Source organism: Colobus angolensis, unplaced genomic scaffold, assembly GCF_000951035.1.
Source record: "Colobus angolensis palliatus isolate OR3802 unplaced genomic scaffold, Cang.pa_1.0 Scaffold224, whole genome shotgun sequence".
NCBI lineage: Eukaryota > Metazoa > Chordata > Mammalia > Primates > Cercopithecidae > Colobus > Colobus angolensis.
The window spans coordinates 4,927,552-4,955,104 of record NW_012115422.1 but is presented as its reverse complement, the minus strand read 5'-3'; the positions used below and the strand labels follow the sequence as shown (position 1 = coordinate 4,955,104).

Sequence of the window (27,553 nt, the reverse complement as noted above, 5' to 3'; positions counted from 1 at the left end):
TACAGGTGTGAGCCACTGCGCCCGGCCGCCATTTATTTTTCAAGAAGAATAATTTTTTGAATTGAACTCTTGTGTCCTACAAGATGTATATAATACAGCATAATTTTAAGCATTTACGTTTTGCTTATTCTTCTTCCTCATCACATTCTTCTAAAATATTAACATAGATTAGAATTTAGAGTCAAATTTTCGTCTTTGCATTTTTCACTTGGTGATCATTATGAGTTTGAAATCACAATTTCATGCATTTCCTCAGCTTGAATTCCTCATTCCTCACAAAGTGGGGCTTCATGTAAACACATAATACTATGAGAGTAAGGCAAGTCAGAGTGAGGCACCATCATGTGAGGTAGGGGTTGCATGAAAGGCAGAGGTGGGAGGTTTCAGTGCAGAAAAGGACAGTATTTCCTCATCTATAAAATGGGAGGAGTTGGGCCAAATCTCTCATTTTCAAATATATTTTATTTGCAGAACCATTTGTTTAAATGCAGCCCTCCTCCAAAAAACAAACAAACAAACAAAACAAAACAAAACAAAAAAAACTCAGTGTGTAAAACAGAACCATTCTGATTGAGGAGGAGTGGGACACCTTCCCTACTCCTCCACATCCTTCCTCCCTACTCCTAAGTATAAAACTACTTTCAAATAAAGTGCACAGAGGTTAGAAAATGTTTGAAAACGTACAGTTTCCATACTCTCATTTTATTTTATTTTTGGTTTTTAAAATTTGTATAAATTTGGTTACATGCATAGATTACTTAGTGGGTGAAGTCAGGGTTTTAGGGTATCCATCACCCAAATAACGTACACTGTACCCATCAAGTAATCTCTCATCATCCACCTTCTTTTCTCCCTCTCCCTTCCAAGTCTCCGTTGTCTATCGTTTCACAGTCTATGCCCGTGTGAAAGAGCTATTTAGCTCCTACGTTTAAGTGACAGCATGAGGTATTTGTCTTTCTGTGTCTTACTTGTTTCATTAAAGTTAGTTGCCTCCAGTTTTATCCATGTTGCTGAACAAGATATGATTTTTTATGGCTGAATAATATTCAGTTGTGTCTATATATGACATTTTCTTTTCTTTTCTTTCTTTCTTTCTTTTTTTTTTTTTTGAGCTGGAATCTTGCTCTAGTCACCCAGGCCAGAGTGCAATGGTGTGCTCTTGGCTCACTGTAACCTCTGCCTCCTGGGTTCAAGCAATTCTCCTGCCTCAGCCTCCCGAGTAGCTGGGATTACAGGCATCTGCTACCATGCCTGGCTAATTTTTGTATTTTTAGTAGAGACTGGGTTTTACCATGTTGGTCAGGCTGGTCTCTTTGGCCAGGCTGGTCTCGAACTCCTGATCTTGTGATCTGCCCACCTCGGCCTCCCAAAGTGCTGGGATTACAGGTGTGAGCCACAACGCCCGACTGACATTTTCTTTATCCAGTCATCCATTGGTGGACACGGAGGGTGACCATATCTTTGAATGCAGAAACATACAGATGTAGGTTTCTTCTTGTTACAATTATTTCTTTTCCTTTGGGTAGATACCCAGTAGTGGGATTGCTCATTTTAAAGTTGAGAAAACTGAGGCCCAGAAACTTCTCCAAAATCAAACAGTTTAATGTTAGTTCTCAAAACTGGAACTAGAACATGGGTCCTGGTTTCCCTAAATCTGATTTTCCTACTTTTATGTGGGGTTCTGGCCAGATTCATAAACTTTTAATGAGTGTCATCTATCCAACCACTTCCTCACGTTTAACTTTCTGCCCTTCTCTAAAAACTGCAACAATCATATAAAATAAAAATTTTTACATGGAATTTTTCTGTGTTAATCTTACCAAGAGGTTTATTTTTGGTTGGTTTTCCTTTTTTGGTATTTGGGATAGTATTATGTGAAAATCATGGCTCTATAAATTACTGTTTGATCATAAAAATAGAGTGGTCATTTTAAACCACGTATGCCCATCTCTGCCATAAATAAGAATGTGGTCTGTTACAGTGGATTATCATTCATTAGCTTATTCAATAAATATTTATTTATTGTGCATTATGGTATCTCGTCTCTAATGATGGCCCCTGATAAACCATATGCTTCCAGCTGTTCATGCGTTTGTGTAAAACTCTCACGCTGAATCTGGATTGACTTTGATTGCTTTAACAGTAGAATGTGATAGAAGTGATGTTATATTAGTTCAGATCCTAAGCATTAAGACCTGGAAGCTTACATTTTTGCATTTTTTGGAAGACCTACACCACCACGTAAGAAGGTTGGCAGTCCTGCTGGAGAGACTATGTGGAGAAACCTTATTTAGAGAGAGAGGCCTGAGGCTATTGGAAGAGGGGAAAGGGGAAAGATTGATTCAGCCAGGAGATGGGGAGAGAGAAGTTGAGTGATTCAGTGGTTCCAGAGCCCCAGCTGAGCCCAGACAGAGTGATCCATACAGTCCAGTCAAGTCTCCGGGTGACTTCAGCCCAAAGATTGTTTTTATTAAGTTACAGTCTTTTAAAAACCTAGGATAGTGGTACTTTTGATAGCACAATTGTCTCCGAAAATCTGTTTGATTTTTGTTCTTTTTGTCTATCCTACTTTGTGCTTGTCAGGCTTTTGTGGAGTCACATTCTTTTTACGGAGCCATTTATTTGCCCCAGTACTGAGTTTTAATTGGCTTTTGTTGCAAGACTATTTTTAATTTCATCTGAAATTGAGATGAGAAATAGTTGCAGCTTTCAGGTCGGAAACTTCTGGGATGTCTGGATTCTCTATTTTCCCTTGAATCCCTGCTTATAAATAGGACAGTTCTTTTTCTGAGTTCACTTCTTGTACAGTCTTGATAAACACAGCTAGTAATGACCAAATACACTAGTAACATTTTGTTCTTCAGTTTCTTCACCTGAAGCTGTATATTCTTTAGGTTTATTTTATTTTTTTATTTCAACTTTTATTTTAGATGCATGGGGTACATGTGTAGATTTGTTACATGGGAATATTGTTTGATGCTGAGGTTTGGAGTATGGATGCCATCACCCAGATAGTGAGCATAGTATCTGATAGGTAGTTTTTAAAACACCGCCCTCCACAGTGTCTTTTGTTCCCATATTTATGTCCATGTTTATTAGATTTCTTACCTGTTTAAGGTATTGTAGGTGACAGTTTCACCAAATATTTTATACGTGTATAACATGGGTCACCATTTTTCCAGCTCCCGATAATAGTTTCCATGCCACTCTCTGTCAGGTATTGAATATAGGGCCATATATTTTGGTGATAGCAGCACCTCACTTCTAGGTCCCAATTTCTGTATGTCGACTTGCTATAGTAACAAAATCTCAGGGACTTGCAACAACAAAGCATTTATTAATATTTCTCATTCACATGGCATAGACACTGTGGTTGGATGTGGTTTTGCTCCAAGTGTCTTCTCATTCTAGAACCCAGGTTAAAGAAGTACTTATATGGACATTCCCATTCATGTGGCAGAAGGAAAGTCCAAGAGCCACAGAAGAAGCTCCTGATGTTTCATGAAGCTTCTGCTTAGATGTGTCATACATAATGGGTACTCACCTTCCACTGATCAAAACTTAAGTAGTCAAGGCCAATGCCAATTAAATGAGAAGGTATACTTTCCCTGAAGGAGGAATGCAAGTCACAAGACAATAGTTTGTCATTCTTTTAGAGGGAAGAGGGTAGTGAATAATTGCAAAAAAAAAAAAAAAAAAAAGCTGTCTACCATAAACATGCATATGCATTTCCTTTTGCTTGTATTTTTGCTTCATACAATCTTTCTGTCGAACCCAGTCTCACTGCTCTTTGACTTACCTGTTAACCCGGCCAGTTATGACCTATGTGTCGATGTTGCTTTGTTCTTTTTTCTAGTTTGTATAGTTGCTTGCAGCCTGCCTGCTCCCATGTCAGACTTGCTTGTGTCTGCATTCTGGCTTGCAAAACCATCAGCATTTCCTACTCTTCGACTACTTCTCCCATTCTGATATGTGAGCAACAAACCAAGCCTTTGTAAAATCCAAGTTTAGATTGACTATGGGCTAGTGATCAAATTATTGTGCAATTTTACTTGAAGCATAAAGAAATTAGATAGATTATTTGATAGCTAGGACTAGAAGGTTCTATTCCACAATTATATACAAGAACCTCTCTGAGCTACTCAAGGAGATAATTTGTCATTGACGTTAAATTCTGATTTAGAAAAGAAAGTTATTTCTCTTGTAATTCTGGTTAGAATAAACGTGGTCTTTTTTACCTTGGAGTGTTAACTTTACTTGAAGATAAAAGCCCTTTTTGGATTTTTATACTTTTGAGGTTTCATTTATTCTGACGTAGAGGGATAGCTATAATACACTATTGAGTAAAGAAAGCAAATTTCTGATGGATCTTATAGAATGGCTCACTTTTATATATAGTTTTTTTCTCTACATACAAGAATATGTATGTTTGTGTATATGTGAAGGTATCTATATAGCTATTGGCTATTGATACATACCGCATTGATAAGTATGTGTTTCTTGGGAATGGAGATGGAAGACTTATTTTTTCTTTATATAATCCTATGTTTAAATTTTTACAAGCATATATTATCTTTTTCATAAAAGGAGAAAAACTAAAAGTATAGCTGAAAGTCACTGAAAAATTTTGTCAAATGCAAAAGCAAAATCTGCAGAACTTTTTTCTGTCACTAAATTTCATATTATTTTATGAAAATCCAGAAAGAGGAACATTTTCCTGCATAGCAAGTTATTAGGAAACTGATTTTGTATGTATTTTGGGAATGTGGTGTTGTTAGTTGTACAGCCAGTCAAAGGTATGATGAACGACTGCAGCAGGAAAAGGTGATTCACACACTTCCGGGTAGGGCTCTTTGGATCTATAACTACTGTAGCAGGAAAAGGTGATTCACACACTTCCGGGTAGGGCTCTTTGGATCTATAACGACTGTAGCAGGAAAAGGTGATTCGCACACTTCCGGGTAGGGCTCTTTGGATCTATGTGCCTGCCCTGGACATGTGCTTTATTGGCCAGTCTGTGGAAACCAGCATAGCCAGTTCTTTGGAAAAACAAGTGTGTCATTTTTCTGAGCAGTACTTAAAAAAGTTTTTGTTTTTATTTTTTGGCTTCTCAGATTGGTTCAATTTCCTACCACTTTTGTGCTCCTTCAAATATTTAGTTCTACTGGCTGGGCGAGGTGGCTTACGCCTGTGATCCCAGCACTTTGAGAGGCCGAGGTGGGTGGATCACTTAGGGTCAGGAGTCCAAGACCAGCCTGACCAACACGGTGAAACCCCGTCTCTACTAAAAATACAAAAATTAGCCAGGCGTGGTAGCAGATGCCTGTAATCCCAGCTACTTGGGGGGCTGAGGCAGGAGAATCGCTTGAACCCAGGATGCAGAGGTTGCAGTGAGCTGAGATTGTGCCACTGTACTCCAGCCTGGGTGACAGAGCAAGACTCCATCTCAAAAAAAAAAAAAAAAAAAAAAAAATTAGTTCTACTGAGTTCTGTTTTTCTGTACAGTGATTTTTCAGTTACCCCTAACTAGCAGAAAATATGTGAGAAATAAAAATAAGATTCTAAGCCCCACGACTGACTGAACAGACCATCTCTTGGCCAAGGTGATCAGAGTAACCTTGAAAACTAAGTTCTCAGCCATGATTGTGTGAGAGGTCAGATATGACTTGTTACACTTTCTCCCTGGCTAACTCTTCCCTAAGAGTTCAACAGGAACTAGCCCTTTCACTGACAACAACCAGCCACTTGATGCTGCCCCACCGACCACAGAGTGGTTCTGGCCAGTCCACCCAGAACGCACAGTGAGGGTTTTTGTGTCCTCTGCTTTACATTTGATGTCAGAGAGCAAAAACATCACCCTTGGATCATGCTAATGCTGCTGCTTTTTTGTACATGGGCCCCATGAAGGGATATAAAGCTGAACTGTGCATGCACATTGTTTCTTCTTTCATAAATATTCATGACTCCTCCTATAGCTGATTGAATATGTATGTTTGGCCACCCTCCTAAGCATAAATTCCTGTTCCCTTTGTCCTTCCCTCAAAGTGTCTGTTTCCAGCTTCTGACTAAATATTATGCTTCCCAATGTGACAGAATGGCCACCCTGCAGGCTGCAACACTTACGAGGGTTGAAATTTGTGAACTCTGTCATTTTTTAGTTGACATACGGTTTTAAACAAGGTTTTACATTAAAAAAAATACGTATTTTAAAATTATATTTCAGGTATATGGACTGGTGGCTAAATTAATGATAACAACAATAATAATAGAACGGCTAACATTTATTGAGAGTTTACTATGTGACTGAAACTGTTCTGTTTCTTTTATTTTCAATTGTGCTCCTTTTGTACAGATACTGTTCTAAGTGCTGTACTCATATTAACTCATTTAATACAATTCAATTAATAATTCACATTTTGCAGATGTAGAAACTGAGGCATCTGGCTCCACCATTGCTTGATACTTACTAGTATATGCAAAAAGGGAAATTGAGATCAACTTAAAATAATTAAAGGTGGTAACAGAGATGACATTGGGCCTGAAGCCCCCCACAATGGCCTTCACTATGCCTATGTGACAGATAGCACTGCTCCCACTTCAACTGGAAATCTAAATGACAAAAGTCAACCTAGGAAGTACTGGGTAGTCTCTGATACATATTTAAAGTATGAGTTATATTGCAGAAATGCAAATGATTTCAACCTTGGTGTTCTTTTGTGAGGAAACCTTTGACAGTAAGTGTGGAAATGATAATTTGTAATAATTTTTTAAAAAATTACTTGTACAAATGTTGAAAGAAAATCACCAGAATTGTTTGCAACTGAAGAAAGAAAAGACTGAGCTAGAAGCAATACAGTGAAGTCACTACTACAAACAAACAAAGTGCTTAAAACTCCCTCCAAGGTCAGTGTCAGAATATCCTTGGAGGGTTAAGCTCATTTAGTAGGGGAAAATTTGGTGAGGCCCGGTTTGAAAAGATGGGTGAAAGAATGCAGGCAAAGGCAGCCAGGCTGAGAAAGATGCCATTTTGGTCATTGTTAACAAATGACACTTTCTACTGTGCTCAAAAGGATATTTGATAAGAGACTGAAATTAACCAAATTCTTTACCTTATTATTATAGTATAGCATGAATTGAATAATTTGCTCAATTTTTTTCTCTGTATTTTCTTTTACTCTTATAAACTGGTTAGACATTTACATTGGTCTATTTCTTGGTGATAAAATAGCATGTAGAAAAGTTTTCCTATAAATACAAGAATCTCATTAAAAAGCAGGTTATGTGCCAAAAAATGTGTATGTATACACAAGTGAGAAAATCTTTCAGAGGCTAAACTTCAGGAGGAGTATCTAGCATCAGGTTCTGTCTTGATTGGTTCTTCAGTGCCCAAGGGTACATTCATTAGCTGTTTTTATAACATGTAGCTGTGATGTAATTAGAGTTTCCAGAATGATAACTAATTATGTTAATACTATTTCACATTACATTGCATATTAGTAAGATTAATTTGACAACAGATTCGTAGTTTCTCAAAGTTCAAACTATCTTTAATTTTGATGTATTTATTTTGGAAAGATAAATTCTGACATTAAAACATTGCAAATGTTTTATGGATAACTTGTACAGTGTATTTTCAAAAAATGCTTATTTGAAACTAGAGCTGCTTGGCCTTGCTATAGTCTGTGATTTATCATGATCACTCAAAAAATAAAATAAATAATTGAGGGTTGCCATGCTTTTTTTTTTAATGTATTAGTTGCTGTGGAAGTTACTCTTGGGAGTAACATTTCATCTTTGAATCAAGCCGTAAATAACAGATGAGACTAATGGAGATTGTCTTTTAAATGATAAGGCATTTATATTCTATTTTTATAAAATTTTTCCTATAAGACATGCAAAACAGTGCTGGAATGATTAATTATTTTTGATTTAGTGAATGAAGGCATGAAAATTAAGAAGAAAGGCATCAGTGCTTAATATTTATTTCTACCCTTCTTCTTCTATATAACCTCCCTGAATTAAAACTTAAATTAAAATCTGTTGTTGGACACATAGACCAATGTAACAGAATAGAGAACTCAGAAATAAGACTGCACACTTACAACCATCTGATCTTCGACAAACCTGACAAAAAAAAAGCACCGGGGAAAGGATTCCCTATTTAATAAACGATGCTGGGGAGAACTGGCTGGCCATATGCAGAAAATTGAAACTGGACCCCTTCCTTACATTTTATACAAAAATTAACCCAAGATGTTTTAAAAACTTAAATGTAAAACCCCAAACCATAAAAACCCTACAAGAAAATCTAAGCAATACCATTCAGGACATAGGCACTGTGGCAAAGATTTCATGACAAAAACACAAAAGCAATTGCAACAAAAGCAAAAATTGACAAATGGGATCTAGTTAAACTAAAGAGCTTCTGTGCAACAAAAGAAACTATCACCAGAGTGAACAGACAACCTACAGAATGGAAGAAGATTTTTGCAATCTATCCATCTGACAAAGGTCTAATATCCAGAGTCTACAAGGAACTTAAAGAAATTTACAAGAAAAAAAACAAACAGCCCCATTAAAAAATGGGCAAAGGACATGAACAGACACTTCTCAAAAGAAAACATTCATGTGCCCAACAAACATATGAAAAATGCTAAACATCACTGATCATTAGAGAAATGCAAATGAAAACCATAATGAGGTACCATCTCAGGCCAGTCAGAATGGCAATTATTAAAAAGCCAAGAAACAACAGACACTAGTGAGTTTGTGGAGAAAAAGGCATGCTTTTACACTGTTGGTAGGAATGTAAATTAGTTCAACCATTGTGGAAGACAGTGTGACAATTCCTCAAAGATCTAGAACCAGAAATACCATTTGACCCAGTAATTCCATTACTGGGTATGTACTCAAAGGAATATAAATCATTCTGTTACAAAGATACATGCATGTGTATGTTCATTGCAACACTATTCACAATAGCAAATAAGTGGAATCAACCCAAATGCCTGTCAATGATAGACTGGATAAAGAAAATTTGATAGATATGCACCATGAAATACTGTGCAGCCATAAAAAGGAACAAGATCATGTCCTTTGCAGGGACATCGATGGAGCTGGAGGCCATTATCCTCAGCAAACTAACACAGGAACAGAAAACCAAACACCACATGTTCTCACTTATAAGTGGGAGCTGAACAATCAGAACACATGGACATGGGAGGTGGGGAACAACATACACTAGGGCCCATCGCGGGGACGAGGGGAGGGCGAGCAGCAGGAAAAATAGCTAATGCATGCTGGGCTTAATATCTAGGTGATGTGTTGATCTGTGCAGCAGACCACCATGGCACACCTTTACCTAGGTAACAAACCTGCACACCCTTGCACACCCTGCACATGTACCCCAGAACTTAAAATAAAAGTTGAAGGAAAAAAGAATCTGTTGTTGAATTTTTCCCTCCAGCTTTTTCCTCCTTTAGTTCTATTAGTAGTAGGTCTATACTCTCAATATTAATACTGTTGTTATGGATTAGTTATGGATTCTATTGAATATAAATAATATCATATTGTATTTAAGGATGTGTCTGATTTTTAGAAAATAGATTTTCTTGTCTGTCAGACATCATCAACAATATCTTGTATTGTCAGTTGTTCTTTAATGTAAACGTTCTACCTCCCTAGCTAGACTGTACATGTTCCTTGAGGAAAGAGATGACTCTTAGACTATTTTATATTGTCAATGTCTTAACTCAACAGTGTTGATGGTTTAAGATATTTTAGCAAAGTTACCTTTATGAAGATTCAAGGAATATTTTAAATATTGAATTTATCCATATTCTACTAAGTTTGAGTCCCCAAATATATAGAAAATATTTTCAATAATGAAAAACCAACCAATTTTTTATCAACAAATTATTCTTCCACAAGATACTTTGATTATTGCTGATTTTTCTGGTGAAAAATACTCTATTGATTTTAAGATGAAGAAAATATGTAAAACATTTATGGCGTGATTTTGAAGCTCATTTTTTTCTGTAACTTTATGGGTCATTATCGTTTACCAGGATATCTTTGAAATTTTAAAAACTTGCCTTCCAGATACTTATCAATCTTTAATACAACTATGAATGTAGGTGGGCTTCTGGCTTAGAGTGCTTTCAATTTCTAAATTGATAAAAGAAGAGACAAAAGAGTAGTAAGATGTGTTTAAATGCAAAATATTTTTAAAATGGAGAATTAAATGCATTGTATTGGGTTGAATAAACATCAGATGTTCAATGGTATATAGCAGGTAGATGACCAAAATGTGTGGAAGCAGGACACATAGGATACAGCACAGCTTTTTATTGGGGAAGCAGGAACCATAGGATGTGTGGCATTTGAAATAGGTGTTAATGGAAAAGAGAAGTTTGAGAAGCAGGGAAGGGGAAAAGAGCATTTCAAGTAGAAGCCCAGAAGAGAGAAGGGGAGAATGCTTGGAAAGTTATGGCAGGAGGTGAGAAGAGAGATGGAAAATAAAGGTGCACTGAGGAAAGCTCTTGCATTTGTTTCTTAGGGCTGCTGTAACACATTACCACAAACATGGTGACTTGAAACAACACAAATTTATTCTCTGACAGTTCTGGAGACCAGAACTCCAAAATCAAGGCATTGAGAAGATTGAATTTTTTTTTTTTTTCTGAGAGAATCTGTTTCATGGCTCTCTCCCAGAATGAGATGGCCACCAGTAATCCTGGATGTTCCTTGGATTGTAGACCCATCACTCATGTGTACCTCAGTCTTCATACCACCTCCTCCTCGGTGTGTCTCTGTGTCTTCTCTTTTGTGTATCTATTATAAGGAAAGTATCACTGAATTTAGAACCTACCCTAAATTCAGGATGATCTTATCTTGAGATCCTTAACCTAATTACATCTGCAAAGACCCTCTTCCCAGCAAGGTGACATTCACAGATTCTGGTGGGCATAGCTTTTGATTTTCTGGTGGGCATAGCTTTTGACATTCACAGATTCTGGTGGAGCTGCAGTTTGACCCATTACATGCCTTTTGACAAAGACTTAATATGCCATTTTTACATTTGTTATGTGGAAGGTGATACTGGTTGGTAAAGAATGGACAGATAGTGAAGGAATTGAATTAAGGAAAGCAGGCTTGGAGAAGACAGCTGGGTTTAAACAGAAATTTCTGCAGTAAAATATACAGGATTGAGTGATTTCATGTGGGCAGGAGTGAGAGTGGTCTTGGAGATGAGAAATTTGAGGTGCCTGTGAAACATGTAGGAACAAATATTTTGTAGTTGTTGGAAATGGGGCTTTGCCATGATCATGTCACTGCACTTATCTGGGCAGTGGAGTGAGACTCTGTGTCAAAAAAAAAAAAGAAAGAAAGAAAGAAAAGAAAAGAGATAGGATAGGCCTCTGAGGTTCAGGAGAGAGTTTGTGTGGTGAATTGTTAGATGAGTGGCTCCCAGTGAACCATACCTGTGAGTATTCATGTCCTTGTCCCTCTCTCAACTGATGTTGTGCTTGGCTTATATATAATTGGCTTTGACCAATGGGACATTAACAACTGTTATATAGGCTTGATAGGCTCTTGCATATTGGGCTTACCCTCTTACAACACTCCCTCTTGAAACCCAGATGCCATATTGTAAGGAAGGACAGGTTATCCTACTGGAGACAGAAGCCACATAAAGAAAACCTGGAAAATGAGATACAATGTAGAAAGAGGCCTCCTGGAGAAAAACTGAGCAGCCTCAGCCACAAGTCAGCACTGAGGCCCTAGATATGTATGAGAGGCCTTCCTGGACCTTCCAGCACATCCCAGCTGCCGGTTGAATGCAGCCACATGAGTGACTTCAGCCAATACCAAGTGAAAGAGAAGAACCACTAGTTAACCTACAGAACTGTGAGAAGTAGGAACATTGTTATTTTAAGTAACTACATTTTCAGCCTCCCTTTACATATTTGATGATGCTCACTGGTCACACAATAAAAGTCAGTAATATCTGTTTTAGGAGATGAATAATTAGGAGGCAAACTTAGGAGATAGAAGTTCATTGGGCTTTAAGAGGTTGATACCAAGTTGTGAGATGTTGGTAAGGGTGGGATAGAGCTATGAGTAGATGAGAGGTTGGCCTGGCAGGTGACTTTGGAGGAGTTATGTGTCCACTCTAGATTTCAATGTAACCATGAGGAAACTGTGGAAAGCATAGTACTAGCTGAACTTTAAGTTTCCATCCAGTACTAAAATGTAATGGGTCCCCTTTGGAATAACAAAAGTCATCTTGCCTGCTACCCAATGTTTCGCACGTTGTAAGTACTCAACAAATGCTAATTGGCCATGATAAAGAAATAAATACTTAGATAAAAAAGGAGCCCCTTATTCTTGAAAAATACAAATAGGAAGACTCCTTCATCTTCTTTAATGAGAGGCTACTTGGACAATATTTACAGCTTGGTAGAGATGGGACAGGGTAGATGGAGAAGGAGCCTGCAGAGCCTCTTCCTTGCTCTGAATGATCTGTCTTCACAGTATCATGCCTTTTCATGTGTGATAGTGCCCTGGGGGATCCTATGGACTGCACGGTATCTTCACAATATCATACCTTTTCAGGTATGATAGTTTGTGCCTAAGGGGCTTTATAGACTGCAAATGTTGTCATAGAGTGTATTATAGATAGTTTTGATGTAATTAGCAGATAAGCAGAAGAGGTCAGAATTACACAGAAAATTATTTGGAGCTGTATTTCCTTAAGGGAAATATATTTTTATTTCCTTTACCAAAGGAACCCCTTCAAGGTTCCATATTGGACCATTCTTTCCTAGTGGGACCTCTTCCATTATTTCCTTAGGGGACCTCTTCAAGTTTCCATATAGGGCCAAGAATCATCCTTTCACCCCTCCAGAACTTATATAGATCCTCCTTTGTCCCCTCCTATTCTTTGCCCAGTGAGGATGAGGTATCAACGGGCTTCAATACCTTCTAGCTTATATCTGGTCAGTGATGGAAGGGAGGGAAAAGAATAAGTTCCAGCTATTATTAATATTTATTCCTAATATCCCTCCTTTGAGGTTAGCTTGAGCTGTTCATGCCTTTTTTTTTTTTTTTTTTGAGACAGAATGTCACTCTGTTGCCCAGGCTGGAGTACAGTGGTGCGATCTCAGCTCACTGCAACCTCTGCCTCCTAGGTTCAAGCGATTCTCCTGTTTCAGCTTCCTGAGTAGCTGGGATTACAGCTGCATGCTACCATTCCAGGCTAATTTTTTTTTTTTTTTTTTTTTTTGAGACGGAGTCTCGCTCTGCCGCCCAGGCTGGAGTGCAGTGGCCGGATCTCAGCTCACTGCAAGCTCCGCCTCCCGGGTTCACACCATTCTCCTGCCTCAGCCTCCCAAGTAGCTGGGACTACAGGCGCCCGCCACGTCGTCCGGCTAGTTTTTTGTATTTTTAGTAGAGACGGGGTTTCACCATGTTAGCCAGGATGGTCTCGATCTCCTGACCTCGTGATCCGCTCATCTCGGCCTCCCAAAGTGCTGGGATTACAGGCTTGAGCCACCGCGCCCGGCCCCAGGCTAATTTTTGTATTTTTAGTAGAGACAGGGTTTTGCCATGTTGGGCAGGCTGGTCTTGAACTCTTGACCCCGAGTGATCCGCCTGCCTCGGCCTCCCAAAGTGCTGGGATGACAGGCATGAGCCACCGTGCCTGACCTGTTGATGCCTTTTGATGGGCTGTCACTGCTCCCCTCAAGGCAGTAGTAACTATCCAATCTTCTTTGCTTCCAAGTCCTAGTAACTTTTTCCTCCTCTTCCCCTCATGTCTAGGGGTGGTAACTTCTCTACTGCTATGAGTCCCAGGTTTCTTCACTATTTCTATGGTTTACCTATATTTCACTTTTGTAATTTGTTCCTTTGTAAATCAACCTTCTTGGAATTTAATTAGAATGTGCTCTGTTTCCTGTTGGGAGTGTGACTGATACACATACTATTCTGCAGATTGAGAGTGAAGATAAATGGCAATGTGGCCACACCAACACACATCTTGTTATCAGCCCTCCATTACAGCCCTCTGGACTATCTTATGTGTGCTGTCTGTCACTTTCTCATTTTCTTCCCCAACCATTAACTCCTTTAGTGACCTCACATACCAAGCAGGGAACATGGCTACAGCCAATTCAAAACCAGGCTCGAAATGTTGAATTCACTTTTTTGGATTTCTCTTCTATTGCTTTCCCCATCCTTCCCAGTATTCGTCTCTACTTTCACTTCTCTTGGTACTGTAGACGGAGATCTTTAGTAAAAAACACAGGTTTTGTCTTGGTCTTCTTTTGTCCCCAGAGCCTGGAACATGGTAAATGCCAAACAACTGCTTGTATAATGAATACCTGGAAGATGGAATTAAGGAAGTGTCTTTATTAAACTTTCTGTTTCTAGGAAGCCCAGGGTTGGTCTACTTCTCTCCCTTCCCTGAGAAGCTCATTGCTTCATTTTCATCAGATCTGTACTCAGTGCTTTTCTTGTCTCCATGCACAACGCTGCTGCTGTATTATAACCAGTCTCAGGGTAGTAAATGTGTTTTGTTGTTGTCTTGTAACAGTTTAATTGAAATATAACTTACGTACCATACAGTTCATTCAATTAAATGTACAATTCATTGAATTTCAGCATATTCAGATTGTGCAACTATCAACACAATCAATTTAGAACATTTTATTAACTCCCACCCCCCCCCAAAAAAAACCACACACACATTAGCAGTCACCTACTTCCTCTCCATCTAGAAAGTAATCTACTTTCTGTCTGTATGGATTTGCCTGTTCTGGACATTTCCTATAAATGAAATTTTATAATATGTGGTCATTTGTGAGTGGCTTCTTTCACTTTGCATGAGGTTTTTAAGCTTCATTCAAGTAGTAGCATGTATCAGTGCTTCATTCCATTTTATGATTGAATAATATTCTACTGTATGGAGATATCACATTTTATTTGTCTGTTCCTCAACTGATGGTCATTTGGATTATTTCCACCACTGCATATCGGTAAATGTTTAACAATTAGCAGTCCATAAAAAAAAAAAACCCTGACACATAACATTTGCTGATTTCCATGGTGTAAACATTCCCATTGTGACTGATTGCAAGCTCCATGATGTGACTGAACACAGAATTGGGAAGAGATTTTAAACTAGGTGCTTGTGAGTCCTTACAAGCCAGTTTCAACATATCACTAACCATCTTTACTGATAGATCTCTCAAGTGACCAGAGGCATGGCTACATGCAGTCAAGTTTGCATACACCATCACCTTAGAATAATAATAATAACAAAAGTAATACAACAGCTAACATTTACTGAGCACTTTTTATGTGCCAGGCACTATGCTAAACATTTTTTTTTTTCTTTTTAAATCTTGATAACCACTCACCTTCTTGGAAGCCAGCTGCTCCAAATTACCAGGATTCTATGCTTGATTTACTGTCTCCTAGCTGGTCTCCCTGCTGTTTATTAAATACCCCAAACTCTTTAGCACTTGCTTCCTCTACCTGGTAAACTCTTTTTCTGTACTGTTTTACCCCCTTTCTCTATGTAATCTACCCCTGCCCCAGGTGCATGAATTTGGTTAAAGTCATGAATTGCTCACATAGGAAACTTTATTTGCTATTTTCGGGGAAATGCAATTCCATTAATATTTACTGAGCACCCACAAGGCGCTGGGCAGTGTTGGTGAGCAAGTCCCAGGAATCCTGGGAACCAACAATCCACAGTCACATCCCAGAAAAATAACCCTGCCTGTCTCTGAGGGTGAACGACACCCTCGATTCCTCGGAGTCCGCGTCTGTGTTCAGATCCCTGCAAAACATCAACACTTCTATCTCGGACTCTTACTGGGTTCCCGCTGGGCCTCCTCGAAACGCTAACGGATTAAGGGGCGGTGAGTGGGGAAGGTTGGGGAGGTAAGGGAGCAAGAAAGCGGGGAAGGAACAAGGTGCGTTTCCCTCTTCTAATCGTGTTCCAATCAGGAGTCGTGTACCCAGGCGCAGATTCTGGCCGTCCGGAGACTCTTCCAGGAACCGCCTGGCCGCCTGGGCCGCGGACTTTGGCTGGTCTGGCTTCCGCGGCTCCCTCCTCTTCTCTCCTTCCTCCAGGCTCTGTGCCTCACTCAGGGGCGTGTCCTGCCCTACCTCCCTGTCACAGTGGTCCACTCATCCGGTTACAGCAGCAGTTCCAGCAGCAGCGGCGGCAGCCAGAACAGGAGCAGCGATAGCTACGGTTTCCAGGACAGGAGCCTGGGCAGCGACGGCAGCTCAGGGCTGGGCACCTGTGCGGAGCAGGAGTAGCAGGACCGGGGGTGGGGTCGGTGCCAGCCACTCTGAGCCAGAGAAGGAAGGGGCGCCTCACAATTTCCACTGCTGGGAATAATCTCCAGGGGAGGTGGCACCGAACTGGGAATACTGGTAGGGGTGAACATGTGCAGGAACAGCTAGAGGCCTCGGGCAGGAAAACATTTGGTTCACGTGTGGACAGGCAAGGAAAGCTGTCTGGGACCATGGCAGCCTCCCGCTTGGACTTTGGGGAGGTGGAAACTTTCCTGGACAGGCACCCAGAGTTGTTTGAAGATTACTTGATGCGGAAGGGGAAGCAGGAGATGGTTGAAAAGTGGCTGCAGAGGCATAGTCAGGGTCAAGGGGCTTTAGGTCCAAGGCCCTCTTTGGCTGGTACCAGCAGCTTGGCTCACAGCACCTGCAAAGGTGGCAGCAGCGTTGGTGGTGGCATTGGACCAAATGGCTCTGACCATAGCCAGCCTCTTCCCGGTGGCAGGGACTGTGGTGGGGTTCCCTTGAGTCCCAGCTGGGCCAGTGGCAGCAGGGGCGATGGGAACCTGCAGCGGAGAGCTTCTCAGAAAGAGCTAAGGAAGAGTTTTGCCCGCTCCAAGGCCATCCACGTGAACAGGACTTACGATGAACAGGCGACCTCCCGGGCTCAGGAACCCCTGAGCAGTGTACGACGGAGGGCACTTCTCCGGAAGGCCAGCTCCCTGCCCCCCACCACAGCCCATATTCTCAGTGCGCTGCTGGAATCGAGAGTGAATCTGCCTCAGTATCCTCCTACAGCCATCGACTACAAGTGCCACCTGAAAAAGCATAATGAGCGTCAGTTCTTTCTGGAATTGGTCAAAGATATCTCCAATGACCTTGACCTCACCAGCCTGAGCTACAAGATTCTTATCTTTGTCTGCCTTATGGTGGACGCTGACCGCTGCTCTCTTTTCCTGGTGGAAAGGGCAGCTGCTGGCAAGAAGAGCTTAGTCTCCAAATTCTTTGATGTGCATGCAGGAACCCCTCTGCTGCCTTGCAGCAGCACAGAGAACTCAAATGAGGTGCAGGTCCCCTGGGGCAAAGGCATCATTGGCTATGTCGGGGAGCATGGAGAAACTGTCAACATTCCTGATGCCTACCAGGTAGGACTTTGCATTGTCCCCTTCTCCCAGAACCCCACTGGCTTGGAAGATAAGCTTTCGGTTATCATCTGGCATCCAGGAACACATTAATTTAGGCTCTTAACAATACAAATCTTGCTATTTAAATTCCTGAGTTTAAACTAGTTAGAATGTTCCTACAGCATCTTTGATGTGTTGGTCCTTTCTTAACACCCAATGGCTTGTGGGAAATTCATATATCACCCAATAACACCACGTGTTTCTCTGTCAAGACACTTTTGTCTTTAACACTTTGACACTTTGGCTGATCTGGCATCCACAGCTCCCTCGTCTGCTCTTTAAGATATCAATGTGTGGTTTTAGTATGCATTTGTGAGTTGCTAGAAAAAGATGTGTGCTCCAGAATTCCAGTGTTAAGATGGGCATTTTGGTGTCTTTGATGTCTTTTGGGGACCATAATGCATGTTCATTCTCTAATTCAATATTGGAAAGGCAACAAAGTGCTTAACTACTTCCCTGTTCCCTTCTCTAGATTAGAGTTGCACAGGTTGTAAGGTAGGGAAAAGAGGAAGAGAAGAGGAATGTCAGGGGGAAAATGGGCCTGTGACCCATTTGTGCCTTCTTAGTATCTATTTTAACTGTTTCTGTTGTTGAGTTAGAAAGATTGGACAGATAGAGGGGCTAGTTATCTTTAGGCCTGAATATAGCATTATCTGTAGTCAGCTTTGATAGGACTGAGCAAGTAGGTTTTTAATTTATGAAACAAACAAAAAATATTGATAATTGTTTACCATCAGCAGGGTAAACATGTTAGTTTCAAGTGGAAAAGGAAACCCAACATGCTCTCATCTGGGTTTTCTGAGCCTTTCATTTTCACAGCGTTTTGAACTTGATATTAGATGCTGGATCTGAAAACTAGTCCGTTCTAATTTCTTCAGTATTTATTCACTGAATCTGGTTAAACTGGATATTATTTTCTATGAAACTTCTTCAGGGTTCATAAGAATTAAAAGTTCTCATCCTTGGTTAGGAAAGTTTTATAGTCATCTAGTAAGTACTTCTTCCAGTGGTCTCAGGGAGCTACATGTTTCTCTGGAGTTTAGTTGCTGTTGCTGAGAATAGCAAAAAGAGTGGGAAGGACACTAAAGGTAAAATTTTATCTATTTCATCTGAAAATTGACAATTTTACATAGAAAATTGACTAACTTGTACTAAAGCCAAGTTTCATATTTTTGTGGGATGTCTGCCAACCTAACACTTTAATATTAAAGGATGTTTGTCAAAATGCCATTTTTGTTAACCTTTTATTGTAGACTAAGTGCATTATTCATTTTATCTTTCTTGAAAATTTTAAAAGGTGTAGGTGAAACAACAATGGTTTTCAACAAGTGTTTATTTCTCTACAATCCTAGAAAGCTATGAGAAGAAATACAAGCATTTAATAATTCATATGTTGGAGATTCCATAAAAATTTTTTCACAAATTATATTTCTAGAGAAATAAAACAATCACAAATTTTCTTCTTCCCAATTTTTTTCCCCCACATCCTTATTGTATGCTTGGGCTAAAGAAAAATCCCTTCTTAGTTCAATGATACTTATTCTAGCCTGGGGTTGCAGCCTTTTCTCTTTATTGCCCTTACTTTTAAAATTCATCCCCAATTGATTTTCTCCCATTTCTGTAGCTTTTATTTCTTAACGTCTTCATTCAGGCCCTAACTTTTATTTCATACTGTCCTTTCTTTAAGAGCATAATTCTCAGTCTCTTCAACAGCTAACTTGTCTTTCTGCTGTCTAGAATTGTGGCTGTAGGTGTCATCACAGGCAGGGGAAAGCAGGTTTTCAGCAGCTGCTACTTCCTGTGGGCTCTACCCTTACTCTGCCGAGTGTCTTAATATTTTTGGAAACTGACATTGGGAAAGAGGAGTTTTTGGTTTTTTTTTTTTTCTTCCCCCCCCCAGAATAGTAATGATGGCCGCAAAAGGGGACTGGGTTGTTGGGAGGCCTGGCGAAAGGCAGGTAGGGGAAAGGTGCTATATGGGTTGGGAATTTACCCTTGGTTTACCTTGCTTTCATTTCTAACTGGTTAGAAAATTTCTCTTTTCTTTTTCCATTGGCTTCTTTTATGTATCTCTGTATTTTTAACTTGGTGTAGTTTGCTTCATTTTACTTATGCTACTCTTTGATAAAGCTCCTTTTTTTTCTTTATTATGGTGCACTACAGTCACCAATGGTGTGACCTTGGGAGAATTTCTTAATCTCTCACAGCCTCAATTTCCTCATCCATAAAATGGGAACAATAATATCTACCTAGCAAAGATTATTTTTGTTTATCTCAATAAAATGAGATATTGTATCAAAGCCCCTAAAATAATATCTGGTACATGGCAATTACCCAGGAAATGGTAACAGTTTATGAAGATAACGATGATATCTAGTTTGCTAATATTCTTTTTCTTTCTGTTTACCTTATTTTCCATTGTTTTTCTCCTTATCTGGAACTGAGATGTGAAGTCAGCATGTTTTGACCAGCTTAATCTTTTCCATGCTCCACCCTTAAATTAAGTATTTTAGAACCAGGTTTACATTCAAGGAACATGAAAATATCTATCCTTCCATTCTCTACTTAAAATGTCCCTAAATGTGGTTGGTAACACCATATCCTAGCCTGTGAAAAGTTCTGCACTTTGTTCCTCTTAGTAAGACATGCAATATAAACTTTTTATAGGGTTGTCATAGGGAAAAATGTTGCATCCTTCCCCAGTGCTAGCATTTTCCTCCATCCTTTCCATTTCCTGGTGTTGCAGATGTCTCTTAATGAAACTGACAACTTTCCAAATACATGTTCTTTTGTCATGAAGTTTTAATTTGTACCATATATGCAAGCATCCTGAAGTTTCTATTTAAATATGTAACTATCCTTCCTGATTCTTTGTTAACTACTATATTTTTAAGGTGTTTCTTGCTCAGCTTCAGACAGTGTATTTTTTTCTTCAGGAGGTAAGAATTTTTTTTTAATCACACAGAGTTTCCAAATTTAATCATTTGATAATTACATTGGTGATACTCTTGGGGGTTCCTAATATGGGCAAGAGAATGGGCAAGAGAAAGGCATTGAAGAGACAAAATTATGATGATAAACATGGCATTCTGGAGTCAAGGGTAGAATATTTAATGAAATGTTAAAATTGAATAGAAGTTCTGACAACCCAAAATCCCTCAGTTTATTTCATTATTTTGCATTACTCTCCTCAATTAGTCCTAAAAGACAGACTTGAAATTAGGAAAAAAATAAATTGTAAGTGGAAAAAAAAACATTCGTTTTTAGGTATCCTGTCCAGATCATAGTGACTGCAGTTTACCTTTCCCCCAGATAGTTATAAGTTATTTAACAGCCCACATTAATATAGTAATGAAAAAATTGCCCTCAAGAGGTTGAAAATAAGAGCATTCAAGTGACAGGTGTTCTCTTTGAGATTATTCTAAGCATTCAGAATATAGCACTTTAAACATTCATAAAAATCGTGAGGTAAATTTTTGTCAGTGTTGATAATGATAGTACAGGTGTTTGTTGGGTTTGGGTGTGAAAAGCAGCAGGATGTTTTGTTAGATGAACTGAGAGGAGGAAAGGGGATGATGCTGAAGGGTTACAGGTGTGCCTGCCTTTCAGAAGATCTGTTTACACAACAACTTCGTTTATTCATTAGTTCCAACAAACATGCACAGAGAGAGCCCATTATCCCCAAGGCCTTGGGTAGAGGACCTATGGGTGTACAAAGGACAGGATATACTTCCGCTCTCCACGGGTACAGTAGAGAGCCATGTGCTGTCCACAAAAAAATAGTACCAAGCTGTACAAACTAAATGATGTTAGTCTTGGATGAGTATGGAGTCACTTTGTGACTGGGCTCATAATGAAAGACTTCATGGAGGAGGCACCATTTGAGCTATAAATAGGATTAGGTTTTCCAGTTAGAGATAGTTGTGGAGTAGGGAGAAGTGATCCAAGTCCAACAAAATAGCTTCAACGGAGACACAGTGATGACCGAGCACCAAATAGGTATAAGGGAGAGTGAGTGGTTTAATTTGGCCAAAATATTGCATGTTGCATATCTATGACATTCTGTTGTCATAGAATGATTTGCAAAAGTAAGGTGAGGACAAAAGAAGGAAGGACTTTGAACACCTAGCTAAAGAGTTCAAACTTCACCAAGAGTAGGCCACAGGGAGCCATTAAAAACATCTTAGCATGATCAAAGTGGTGTTTTGGGTAACCTGGTGGCAGCAGCTGAATGGATTGAACAAGGAGAGGCTCAAAGCTGTGGAAATAATTAGGAGTCTACTGTCATGGTCTGGTGGAGCCATGATGAACAATTAAACTCAAGCAGGAACAGTGGGAATGGGCAGAAGGAGACAGATGGGAAGTGGTCTGGGGTGTGGATTTGGGAAAGGAGGGAGGGAGGGCAATGATGACTCAGATTCTAAACCCAGGAGATATGAGGAAGTGTGATGCCTTTATCCAGAAGAGGGAGAGAAACTGGGTTAAGGGGAAGATTCTAAGTAGGGCCAGCTACATAATTTGTGGAGCCTGGTGCAAGATGATAAAGCAGGACTCTGGCTGGGGTTAAAGAAGTCAGTCCCCACGTCCTAAGAATCTGTCTCCCCGTTCATAGCAACCTCCTGTCTGAGAGTCTGAAGGGATTGCAATCTCCAGGCTGGGGCATTCTTAGTATCTGGATTGAGGGTGGGCAAGGGGCCCCTGCTGAATTGCCTGCCAGAGGTGCCATGCTGCTGCCAGCTCTGGGTGAGGAGGGCCACATCCTTTCTCTTCCCTGAGGAGGTGTGGGGCATGCACCTGCCCCTCTCCACACCCTCCCCAGACCCCATCTAAGAGCAGACTGCAATGGCAGACATGGGATGTGGGCCTTTCCCTTGACCGATGTGACCTGGTTGCTAAGGGCAGGCGTGAGACTGGGGAGGATGAATGGGGCCTGGGACACCATGGAGCAGGGATCAGGTGGCCAAAAACCAGTTCTGGGCAGGCAGTGGGAGGGGAGACTGTATGAGAACCAAGGTTCTGGACTCTGGGGCTCTTGCTCCATTGTTCCATTGGACTTTGCTTACAAAGCACAAATTCAATAATAAAAAGTATTAACAATCTCACACAGCATAGCATTAAACCTCAAGCAGGGGTCTTTCAGCCACTGCACTGGTCACATGCTCATGAAACGGGCCCTGAATCTGAGTCATATGGAGTCAAAGGTAGAGAAGTTCAATCTTCATCCAACTTTGTCTACTGCAGCCCTTCATGTGGCCTCAGCACCATCCTAATTAAATTACAGGCTGTTTTCAATGCCCAGATAGTGCTTTTCTATTCCTGTATTTTGCATACTTTCTGCCAGGACTACTTCTTCTCCATCTCTGCTCATTTAGAACCTGCTTGCCTTCTCATTATATGAGAAGGGAGAGCTGAGTGCCTTATCCTTAAAGAGAGGAGTTGGAAAGCAACTCAAAATATATACATAAAGTTGTATTTAAGAATGCATTGTAATATGCTGATATATATTTATTATATATATTTTCTAATAATATGAATAAAGATATTTAATACTTCATTGAATTTCAGTTTTCTTTTTGGAATAATCTCCATTGAAATAATCACATTGAAAGTGTTTGCCTCAGAAGGAATTAATTTTAGGTGTCTAGAAAATTCAGCAATGAGAGTGCTTCGTTCCCTGATGAGCCAGTGCTGATAGATATGGTCTACACTCATGTGATTGAGTTGCTGAGATTTGTCTAAAAAGGCAGATGTTGATCCTACTCCAACACTGATAATATAAAAAAAGAGTTTCATGAAATCTTATTCCAGCTTTGCACAGTGTTTAAAAAAATTCCCCCAAGCCCACAAACATGCTCACTAGCCCAGAACCAGAGTTGATTTTGTGTTTGAAGTAGGAAACTCTGCTATTTCAGCCTCTCTTCCTGACAGACGCATGATTGTGATAAACACAAGGACAAATTGCATTTGCTACTTTGTACATGAGGATAGATTACAGAAAGGCACAGTTCCTACAGAATCATGAAAAGGTAATTTAAGGTTAACTAAATTTTTTTCCCAACCCATAAACTAAATGTTTACTAATCTGACCAATTTATTTTGGTTCATGAGGTTTGGGTCACCTGTTTATTGACAACGATGGCTTAATTTGGAAGTTAGGGTTTCATGTTGAATACAGTGTTGAAGAGTCATACAAACTTTCCTCTGAAACAGCTTTGAGTTGTTTTATAGAAAAGTCAACAAGATCCTTGAGGTACATTGCTTGCTGCTTATTTTAAGGGTAGTATTTTGCAATATAGCCACATTCTTTTGGAAAGTGAAATTTGAATCAGATAAAAGCAGTTTAATCATAAAAGAGTGCGTTAAGTCACTAATATTTTAGGAGAATTTTCAGTTCCTGGTCATTTATAGGTATTGAGGCTATATTTGTTTATTTATTTGGTTTAAAATAATAAAGAAGATTTTCTGGCTTTAAAAAATATACTTTCTATAATTCCTAAGGATTTTTTTTATTAATTGGTTGGTTTTGACTGAACAGTGGTTTCACATATTAATGACAAATTATGTTTCCTATCGTAAAATATAGCTTAAAGGCTGTTGCAAATTCAGGACAAGAAATCTTCTTTACCTGAAGGGAAAACAAAGGAGAAACCTATGAGATACCTCTTTAGGGTGTCTAGTTTTTTCTTTTATTTTAAAGACACGATCTTACTATGTTGCCCAGGCTGAATTAAAACTCCTGGGCTCAAGTGATCCTCCCACCTCAGCCACATGAGTAGCTGGGACTATAAATGTGTGCCACTGAGCCCAGTAGGGTGTCTGCTTTTTTTTTTTTTTTAACGTAATAACAGAAGGTAGAGGGAAGCTTCACTGTGGATGAATAGTAACTTCATCTATGGAGTACTAACTCTGAGTCAGACAGCTCATTCGCAAGCTTTGTCTCTTTTAATCCTCTCAAAAATCCCCTAAGGTAACTATGACCACCCCCATTTTACAAAAGGAGAAACAGAGGCTTGGACAGTTTAAGTAATTTGCTTAAAGTGACTCCATTGGTAAGTGAGGGAGCTGACTCGCTTATTCTCTTCAAGTTATTCTGTTTATTTGTGAGATTCTGTATCCCCAAAGACACCCCATAAAAGGTAACCTTGGCCAAACACACTTACAGAGAAGAGGTGACTTTGGTCTAGTTTGTGGAACCTGTTCTCTGTACAACCTCGTTAAATCCATTTGCCTGACAATTGAATTCTTAGGTTACTAATAACATTGTTAAACAGTAAAAGGCATCAGAGTGTGACAGAATATGCTGTAGATTTACAGTCAGGAATTGTGGTTCTATTCCCATTTCTGCCTTAGTTTTTTAGCTATAATATAGGGATAATATGTTCAGACATGTCTGCCCCATAGTATTTTGTAAGCCTCTAATCATCAAATCTAATCATTAGATTGCAAAGAGATAATGGAAAAGCATTTTCAAATGGATGAAGTCAGAAATGTAAGGCCTTATTAATGTTTTAAAATACACAGTCCAGAAGGCTTTATTCACAGTGTTGTCTTTGGAAAGGACTTTGAACATAATAGGAGAGTTTTGATCTAAAATGTAGTAGTACCTGTATTGACTATATTTCCAAATTTTCTGTATTCTTGATGTTCTAGCATTTGAGGCCTACGACCCTGGAGAGACTTCCCCTCCCAGGGCTAGCTAATTTCTAGAGAGAGTGAAGAACTCCCTTTTGAGGGTATCTTTGATATATGAATCAGCCTATCCAGAGCCCACTCCCCTGTCTCCTTTATCAAACTCTCATACACTCAGACAATATTCTCCTTGCCCTAAATCACCCAGGGCCAGGTACCCAACAACTAAAGATGACTCCTATAGCCCATAGTTTGCCAAAATTATTCAAACTAGCCAATCCTAAACTTACTTAGTATACTCAGGGTAGGTATACCCTGTCTCAACCATCCTTCCCTGAAGACCCTAGTAAAGGTTCTGTGCCATGCTCTGCCCCAACTTCTGCCTCCGACTGACCCTGGGCCTTCCCTATGCGGCCCTGCACAGTGTGCCGTGCTTCCTGTTTCTAGGGTCTGTGAGTATGAACTTTCTTCATGACAGTCATTTCTGTGTTTGCTTTACCATACCCCATTAAAACAAATCCCAGGTACTTTTTAACACAGTACCACACATATATAATCCCTTAAACACAAGAAATGATTAAAATGTAAAGAGATCAAATGCTTTAAATGAATATTATGCTGTCAGGATTAAGAGGCCATAATAAATATTCTACCTTTGATGAACACAGATATGTTAAATTTCTTCATACAATTGATCAACATGCCTATTTCTCTAGTACAAAATGCAATTTCAAAAGTATACATTGGGTCTCTGTGAAATAAATCCCCATATGAAATCTCCAAGTTGATGATTTGTAGTTTTATTGTCAAAATATTAAAAATTAAAAAAATATGGTATTTGGCTCAAACACTTGTAAACTAAATCAATTCTAGCTGCTGGCATTAAAGAATAAATGAATACTAAATCTCATGCTTGTAATCAAGATCTAATAATTTAGTAGACAAGTATATCTATGACAATTTTATTTTAGATGTGTTGATTCCTTATACAACAGATAGACTTTCTTTATGTTTTCATGTTTGGAAATGATGATACTTTTAATACTAGCATTATCTTTTTTGCATTTATGTTGCATGTACTACTTTATCAGATTACCAGAATGTTTCAACCTTTACATTTTTCAATTAAAAAATTAGATGATACTCCTTTTTCATTTAAATGGCTGTGCACAGTTTAATGAGCTAACAGTTTTTATGGGTATTTGGCAACTTAATAGGCATGATTACATATTTAAAGTTTTAATAACACCTGTAATGGCATTAAGAATTACAGGCTTGGGACACTGTGGGAAAGATTATCCAGGGCTGCTAAAGAAACAAGCCCAGATTTTTGTTCTTTTCTGAATAAAGTCCTCTGGAAAAGTGAAGCTCTAATCCCCTCTCTCTAATAGCCACCTTTATGGCTACTCACACTTCCCTGTTAGCCTCTTCTTCCTTTTGCTCCCAGAAAACCACCAAGTGAGAGGGTGCACACACTGTTACTCTGTGCAATTGCTAAGGTAGCTGCTGCTGCTGCTTTTTTTTTTTTTTTTTCTGTCTTCAGATATGTGAGACTGGAGTCATATTCTTCTGTCACTTCCCCATCTTTGAGCACTGGCTTTGAAAGCCCAAGGCAGCCCTAGCCATAACAACTCCTTTTTATCATAACCCTAAGATTATCATGCAGAGAAGCAAAGAGGAGAGGAAACAATGGTAGTGAATGTGCCATGAATTAACCAAGCAGGGAGATGAACAGCTGGAAGCTGAGGCATCTCTCCCCTCTCTCCTTTGCCATTCATTTTAAAAATGAATGAACAAAAGGAACATCCTCTGATTTAGTCCTTTCTTTTACTCATGCCTGCTGTGAATAGACAGAAAGGAGCTTTAAAATATAAAGGGCAGGAAAATATTTTTCTACCTCTGATTTAACTAAATTAAGATTATTCGCTACGTTAAATTAAAGAACAAAAAGATCAGCTGGGGAAAGAAGAGCTACTATCACTATAAGAATGTTTCATACTTAAGACTTTGGGTTTCTGTTGAAGAAAAAACTAATTTTGTTCTTCAGAAATAGATCGAATGAATGAAATGAAGCGAGAAATTTAGAGTAAAAAGAAACAAACAAAGCCTCCAAGAAATATGGGACAATGTGAAAAGACCAAATCTATGTCTGATTGCTGTACCTGAAAGTGACAGGGAGAATGGAACCAAGTTGGAAAACACTCTGCAGGATATTATCCAGGAGAACTTCCCCAACCTAGCAGGGCAGGCCAACATTCAAATTCAGGAAATACAGAGAATGCCACAAAGATACTCCTTGAGAAGATCATCTCCAAGACATATAATTGTCAGATTCACCAAAGTTGAAATGAAGGAAACAATGTTAAGGGCAGCCAGAGAGAAAAGTCAGGTTACCCACAAAGGGAAGCCCATCAGACTAACAGCAGATC

General features: G+C 39.4%; 1 protein-coding gene across 2 annotated transcripts in view; it reads left to right on the top strand.

Moving 5' to 3' along the window:
• Positions 1 to 27,553, top strand: part of PDE11A (phosphodiesterase 11A) — a 511,038-nt gene that overhangs the window by 16,656 nt on the left and 466,829 nt on the right. The window contains exon 1 of one of the 2 annotated variants that reach the window (XM_011944038.1): positions 16,172 to 17,456. The exons of the other annotated variant lie outside the window; for it this stretch is intronic. Coding sequence (XP_011799428.1) covers positions 16,545 to 17,456 — 912 coding nt within the window. The 5' untranslated portion in view covers positions 16,172 to 16,544. Of the gene's footprint in view, positions 1 to 16,171; positions 17,457 to 27,553 lie in introns of those variants that run through there. 2 annotated transcript variants of the gene reach the window in all.